This window comes from Mangifera indica, chromosome 1 (assembly GCF_011075055.1).
Source record: "Mangifera indica cultivar Alphonso chromosome 1, CATAS_Mindica_2.1, whole genome shotgun sequence".
Classification (NCBI taxonomy): Eukaryota; Viridiplantae; Streptophyta; class Magnoliopsida; order Sapindales; family Anacardiaceae; genus Mangifera; species Mangifera indica.
In genome coordinates this window covers 10816111-10823574 of record NC_058137.1, presented here as the reverse complement: position 1 = coordinate 10823574, position 7464 = coordinate 10816111, and the positions used below count along the sequence as shown (strand labels likewise).

Genomic DNA, 7464 nt, shown 5'->3' with positions numbered 1-7464 from the left:
ATACTTTTTCTAGAACAAAGTGGTGTTGAACTTCAATATGTTTTTTTCGCCCATGAAAGATTGGATTTGAAGCAAGTCTAATTGCACTTTCATTGTTACAATAAATCTGCATCACATAATCAACTTTACAAAAAATATTATTCATCAAACACGTTAACCAAATGCATTCTTGGGTAGCCATTGTTATTGCCATGTATTCGGCTTCAGTGCTAGACAAAGCAACAATAGATTGTTTCTTGTTGCACCATGAAACAATAGTTAAACCAGTATTGAAACAATACCCTAAAGTTAAATAATGATCAATTGCATCACCTACCCAATCTGCATCAATAAATCCTCTCAACAAGAAATTATTGTCTTTCATGTACATAAGACCATATGCAAGAGAACTTTTTACATAACATAAAATTCTTTTTGCAGCATCTAAATGAGGAGTTCTTGGACTTTGCATAAATTAAGAGATAATATCAACTGATTATGCAATATCTGGTCTTGTGATAGTTAGATAAATTAAACTACCAACAAGTTGTCAAAATCTTTTTGCATCCTTTAACAAATTACCTTCCTCTTTCTTCAACTTGAGATAAGGCTCCATAGGAGTACTCATTTCTTTTGACTCACCCATGCCAAAACACTCCAAAAGGCTCTAAGCATAACTTCTTTGAGATATAAAAAATCTCTGATCTAATTTCTCCACTTCTAGGCCAAGAAAACATCCAACCTCACCCAAATCTTTCATTTCAAACCGAATGGACAAATTAAACTGCAACTAAGAAATTTCAGCTTCATTATCTTATATAATTATCATGTCATCTACATACAATAAAACCAGCAAATGCATCTTTGATTCTAATTTTACAAATAAATTAGAATCTGAATTAGAAACTTTAAATCCACAAAAGATAAAGTATTGAGCATCTTTACCATACCAGGCACGTGGTGCTTGTTTAAGACCATATAACACCTTCTTTAATTGACACACATGGTGGGGAAATTGCTCAGAGGATAATTCTTGGGGTTGTTCCATGAATACTTCATGATCTAGCTCATAACTTCCAACCTTTAATGGTGTTCTTTACATCAAGTCGTCATAACTTCCAACCTTTAAAGGTAGTAAATGAAAAAATTACTCTCACAATTACCAATTTTGCCACTAGACTGAAAGTCTCTTCATAATCTAATCTATAACTTTGAAAGAAACCACATGTAACTAGACAAGTTTTATGTCTATCAATTGTCCTCTCTGATTTCTTCTTTAGCCGATAAATCCATTTGTAGGTGACTAACTTACAATTTTCTAGTTTTGACATAAACTCCCAAGTTTCATTTTTCTTTAATACTTCATTTTCTTCTAACATTGTTGTTTCCCATTCTCAATAACCCTTAGCTTTCTCATAACATGTTGGTTCTCCTTTATTACAAGTTTCAGTAAAGAAGCATGAAGTCACAGTGTAGTTATTGAGTTGTACTTCATAATCTTTAAAGTAATCCAGTTGTTTTTTTTTTTTTTTCTTCCTTGGTGATTTTTTGATTGTTTGCCCAGTTTCTTTTGAACTTGAAGCATTCAATTCTAAGGTTAAAGATTCATCAATTCTTGTAGAATCATTATTACAAGATGTCTATGAATTAGTTTGAAGGAATGACTCCAAATTTCATTGATCATCATCATAAGCTGCACTTTTAACAATCAGATTTTGGGCAAAAAACCAAAATGACACCTAATAAAATACAACATCTCTAGATGTGATGAATTTTTTCGTCTTTGGATCCATGCATCTCAATCCTTTCCTATATGGGTCATAGCCAATAAAGACACACTTCTTTACTTTCGGATCAAGTTGGTTCGATTAGCTTTAGGGATATGAACATAACAAATAGAACCAAAAACGCTAAAATAGTTCACATTTGGTTTTACATTGTACACAATTTCAAATGGAGATTTTTCTTTACCTAGTCAAGAAGGCAACCTATTTATCACGTGACATGCACATTGAACTACTTCTCCCTAGAGTTTCAAAGCATGTTCATAACATACACAGTATGATTGTATGACAAAAACAAGCATATAATAGAAGAAATTTGTGTAAAAATTACTTATTTCTTAGTTAATTTTTTGTTTAATTCTTCTAGTATAAATGAAGTTGAGTCTTGAAACCACAAGACCTCTTAAAAAAACCACACCCTAACTAACTAGAGAGAGAAGCCAAATTTGAGAGGTTTTGTGATAGTGAATTTTGTTCAAAATGAAATTTGTGTATTAAACAAGATAATGTTTGTCTTTTAATACAAGGCTTTTATATAACAATTTCTAAATTGCTCACATTCCCTTTATGCAAAGTAATAACTATTCAAAAACTCTTGATATAAATCTTATTCATATCTTTGGCCGATACAATATCTCATTTAATATTTCAACACCTCAAAATGTTATATTTACATTCATAGTTAATTTCATATGAAATAACTTTATTACTCTTGGAAAGTATTTGTCATCATCGGATAATCAATTTTCTCATTTTGCTATCTAATCGCTCAAGTTTTTGTCTGTAACCTTTAAGGTTCATTGTGGTCTAACCATGAGGTCAAAATCGATTTTTTCAAAAAATGTGTCTAAAAGCTCATCAACTATAGTAAATATCCAAAAAAAGGTTATAGTACCGTAGTCTTTAACCCCATAATAAGGACAAACTCTATAGAACCTTTTTTCTGATTGTACTTGTTATATAGTAAAATCTCTCTATTATTGAATCTCAATTAAGGACGGGTTGATGGTATGTCAAAACTCCAACCTTAATAGTTTATCAAATCATCAATTAATATATTCGAAACATGTTATCACAAATAACCTATTGTGTGACTTTCTATATACTTTGGCTAGATATTTATGTTTCTAATATTTATCGACATTCATCTAGGAACTCAAAATCAAATTATTTTGAGCCAACCAATTCCTTTTTGACTATCACTGGTTTCCGCATACCAAAAACATATGACCAATCTGACTTATTATACATGACATGAATAGCCTTGTACATGACACCATATGAAACATATACATTTGTATCAAATTCAATTGTGACATCCCAAATTTAAGGATCAATGGTACATTACTACAATCTTACGATAAATCATTTACTAAACTTTAAATATCCATGTGATTCATCATAACCAGTAATGTTCGAAAAATAGTTCACTAATTGCTAATCCACTTTATTGCCCTAATGATATAACTTTTCATAATTACCTGCACTAATATCATCTCATAATAGTCAACAAAGACATTGTGATACCCTTAGGCGAATCCCACATCGACAAAACACGGGAGAGATGCTAGGTCTGTCTATGTATCCCACATTGGTTAGTGGTGAAAGAATTTGAGTGGTTAAATAGTCTGTAAGCTTCTTAACTGTTAAGACGCGTTTTGGGTTGCAAAACCCAGAAGCAAACCCATGATGGATTGTGTGTCCAAAGTGGACAATATCTTGACAGTGGGCCGGGTTATTGGACCAAGGTTGTTACAAATGGTATCAGAGCAGCTTCATGTGTCCTCTTGAACGATGGTGGGGCAAACCTCAACGAGGACGCTGAGTCCTGTAATGGGGGTGTATGTGATACCCTTAGACGAATCCCACATCGACAATGCACAGGAGAGATGCTAGGTCTGTCTATGTATCCCACATTGGTTAGTGGTGGGAGAATTTGAGTGGTTAAATAGTCTGTGAGCTCCTTAAATGTTAAGATGTGTTTTTGGTTGTAAAGCTCAGAAGCAAACCCATGATGGACTATGTGTCCAAAGTGAACAATATCTTGACAATGGGTCAGATTATTGGACTAGGGTTGTTACAAACATTCAACATGTCTCTTATACTATGTCATTGCCCCATTGGCATCAGGTACGTAAGGAACACTTTGATGATTCGATCTTCTAAAGATTTATGCCATCTAGACAATTTACATGTATGCAATATATTTAATGAATAAATAAATAATGTGAAGCAAAATATACGTATGAAAATTCAGAGTTGAGTTGGGTGTACGAATTATTAAAGTTGAAGCGTCCAATTAAAATTTGTTATATTCAGACATAAAAGTTTAGCAAGAAGATGTACAATTAAAGTTTTAGGGGTGCATGTAAGATACTTAGGGTGTAAGTGAAATATTTTAAACTTTAAGGGAGTGAGAAAAATAAAATATTTTGGAAAAATATTAAGGGGTTTATTTTGTAAAAATAAAAGGTTTAAGGAGGTACCTAAAATCGTCTACCTATTAATAACTGAAAACTAACAGAAAATGTGACCAATTTGGATCGAACTCTCTCTGTTCACTGTCTCTGGAACCATTTAAAAGGAAAAAAGCAGACCCTAGCTAGCCAGACCCAGATTCTAAAGATGTCTGGGGAAGAAGAAGAGAATGCGGCCGAGCTTAAGATCGGAGAGGGTAAATATTTTTACTTCTATAGCTCTGTTAGAAATGTTGGGGAAAAAATTGTGATGTTTTCTCTTTTATTATTTGTTTAATCAGAATTTTTGAGGGCCAAGTGTTTGATGAATTGTGAAGTTGCTTTGATTCTTGAACACAAGTATGAGCAGCTTCAGCAGACGTCTGATGATCCCATGAATCAAGTCTCCCAGTTAGTATCTCATCGTTTATTATATATTATTTATTTTTATTCCATTTGTTTGTGATTTAAATGGGCTATTTGGGATATTTACAATTTAATTTTGTCTTGAAATTTGGTGTCGAAATCAGATTTTTTTTTATTTCTTAGGATGGGTTAAAGATTATGTTAATAGAAGAAAAATTATCCTAGGATTGATGGGTTTCTTTTGTTTTATAAAGATAAAATGTAATTTGAGTTGCAGCCTTCTTGATTGAAATCTACATTATGAATATTATGTAAAAGGAATGTTTAATTAGGGTTCAGCAAAGGGCGATTTTGATAGTAAGTTTGTTTTGGCAGTTTCAAAAACTTGTAGGTTATTAAAAATACATAGATTAATAATTAAGGGTTGATCTTAAGGAATTTGCATGCATTGAAGTTTCTCAGGTTCTCTTTGGTTTTCCTGGTTTTTCTTAGATAATGCTGCCGGGGAATCATTAAAGATTGTGAGACTTGTGACTTTTGTCATCAAATGCGGTAGTCAGAGATTCTAATTTATTTTAATAACAAGATTCTCTTTGTAATAATTTTTCAGGGTGTTTGAGAAATCACTGCAGTATGTGAAGCGCTTCAGTCGATATAAGAATCCTGATGCTGTCAGACAAGTAAGAGAGTATCCTTCAAGTTGATGAATGATACATGTTTAATTTATTATGGGCTCCTGCTTAAGTTTATGCAAGCATGTTTCATACACACATACCAATTCGTGAATGTTCATGATAAAGAAGATTGATGAACTATGTTGCTTCTCTAATAACATTGATAAAAGAGAATCTTTAAGCTCTGACTCAGTTGACCAAGATTGTTATTTTAGTTTGAGGTTGGTGGCACGACTTTCTTGGTTCCTTCCCATATTTGAGAAGTTAATATGATGAAATTTTTTTGCTGTTTGGAAAATGGAATGTTCTTTCCCACTTACTTTCAGCCCTTGTTTGGGATATGGAATGTTTTTTGCTGAAATTGCTAACATGTGAGATGTTCAGTTTTTCTCAAATTTGGGTTGTTTAAGAACCAAATCTCTTACAATTCTTTTCAGACCACTCTTATACATCTCTTCTAACTTTGATAGACCAGTCGCCTTGCTTAAGGAAGGTTTCTTCCCTCCTTTTGATTTTTAACATCACTGATCTGACCACAATGACTTGCAAAAGCAATTATGGAGTTAATCACTCGAATTTTTAGTGAATGGCTGAGATAGTTTACCTTCCCTTTTCTGTTTTTAAATTGTTCTGCTTCATTTGACCATGCATGTTAAATTTGAAGAGCTTACTTATTTTTATGAATTGATTCACTGTTCAATTAACAATACTGCCAACGTATCATTTAATTTGTGGAGTTCTGAAAAAGTACTAAGGTAATTCCTTTATGGAGGAAAGGTGTTTTCTGTTAATTAAGTGATGACAGGTTTTGTTTAATTTTCTTCTTGAATCATTTGCATCTTCCAATCAACAATGTTGATCTTAAATGGTTTTCAGAATCCTGAGTAGATACCAGTTGGCTGAATTCGAGGTAAAGTGCCTCTAAATTTGTAAACTAGGATTTGTTTTTTCATCTTACGTTTTATACCTCCAAATTTGTGATTTACGCTTGTTTTTGCAGCTATGTGTGCTTGGCAACCTGTGTCCTGAAACTGTGGAGGAAGCCATCGCTATGGTACCTTCTATCAAGGTATACTTTGATCACAGACTGCTCATTTCTTTCATCATTCTAGCATGTCACATCCCCTCCATTCGTTTTATTTTTTATTCGGAGAGGAAATTATATTAAGTACAAATGAAAAAAGCAATAAAGGTGGTGTACCTTCTTTAAATGGTACCATCTAATGATGAGAAAGAATTTTCTATGATTTCATGCCCTTTTTTTTTTTTTTGGTCTCTCTTCAAAAAATGTCCCATTAGCCAAATGCTAGCTTTTGACTCTCCAATTCGTCTATGGAGTTTATTAATGCATTACCCTCTACCTAAGCATCACTTATGTTTCCAGACCAAAGGGCGTGCTCACGATGATGAGGCAATTGAGAAAATGGTGAATGACCTGTCACTAATCAAGAAGTTTGAGTAGCTTTCTGAGACATTTGAGGCCTCCCTGAGTTATTATTGTTGTAATGTTAGAATACAGCTTGCTATATCGCCATAGATCAACATTGTTATGGTTTTCCTCTACTTTTATTTTATGAATCTGTATATCTTACTAAATGATAATGGAATCTCAAGTCTGTATTCATTCCCCTTGATTAAACGTGTCATCCAGTGATGGTGGCAATGGAATTAAATTATTCTGAATAAAATTTTAGAGAATTATTGCTTTAAACCTTCATTCCTGCTAATGCATGTAACCTACTGAATAAAACTTTGGGGTTCTTTCGTATATATGTTGAGCTGGCCTAAGAGAGCTGTAATAATATTGTAAGCAATGTATTTAAAATCAGATCAGTCGTCAAACCAGGTATCCTACTAGCTTACAGTTTGACCAATTTAAATAGACAATTAACCAATTTAATTTATTATTAAATTATTATATATTTTCTGAATGGTATTAAATATTACTACATTCTTTAATATAAAACATATAAAATGTGATTTCAAATATATTAATTAAATTATTGACATTCCATTACATTAATATAGAAAAAAAATTAATTATAAATTTTATTATTAAGTCAATTAAAATCTTACAAAAGTTCATTTTTAAGTTTTAATAAGACAAATTGTGTTGAATTATATAAACCTAATTTTGTTAATTTTAAATAATTTTTTTAGTGCAATAAATTTACCAAATTTAATCAAATTTTAAAAGTCAATATT

The 7464-nt window shown here is 32.0% G+C and overlaps 1 protein-coding gene across 1 annotated transcript; it reads left to right on the top strand.

The window, feature by feature from the left end:
* Positions 1 to 4276: 4276 nt before the first annotated feature.
* On the top strand, positions 4277 to 6970 carry LOC123213249 (DNA-directed RNA polymerase II subunit 4-like). Its single transcript, XM_044632646.1, has 6 exons — positions 4277 to 4437; positions 4522 to 4630; positions 5196 to 5273; positions 6136 to 6169; positions 6260 to 6328; positions 6644 to 6970. Exons 1-6 carry the CDS (start codon positions 4389 to 4391, stop codon positions 6719 to 6721), a joined length of 417 nt encoding a protein of 138 aa, XP_044488581.1. The 5' UTR covers positions 4277 to 4388; the 3' UTR covers positions 6722 to 6970.
* The last annotated feature ends 494 nt before the right edge of the window (positions 6971 to 7464 follow it).

Excerpts from the sequence above, each read along its gene's own strand:
- LOC123213249 (XM_044632646.1), top strand. The coding sequence starts at position 4,389 with ATGTCTGGGGAAGAAGAAGAGAATGCGGCCGAGCTTAAGATCGGAGAG. Across the intron at positions 6,170-6,259 it reads ACCAGTTGGCTGAATTCGAG|CTATGTGTGCTTGGCAACCT; the intron begins GTAAAGTGCCTC and ends TTGTTTTTGCAG. Across the intron at positions 6,329-6,643 it reads CTATGGTACCTTCTATCAAG|ACCAAAGGGCGTGCTCACGA; the intron begins GTATACTTTGAT and ends TTATGTTTCCAG.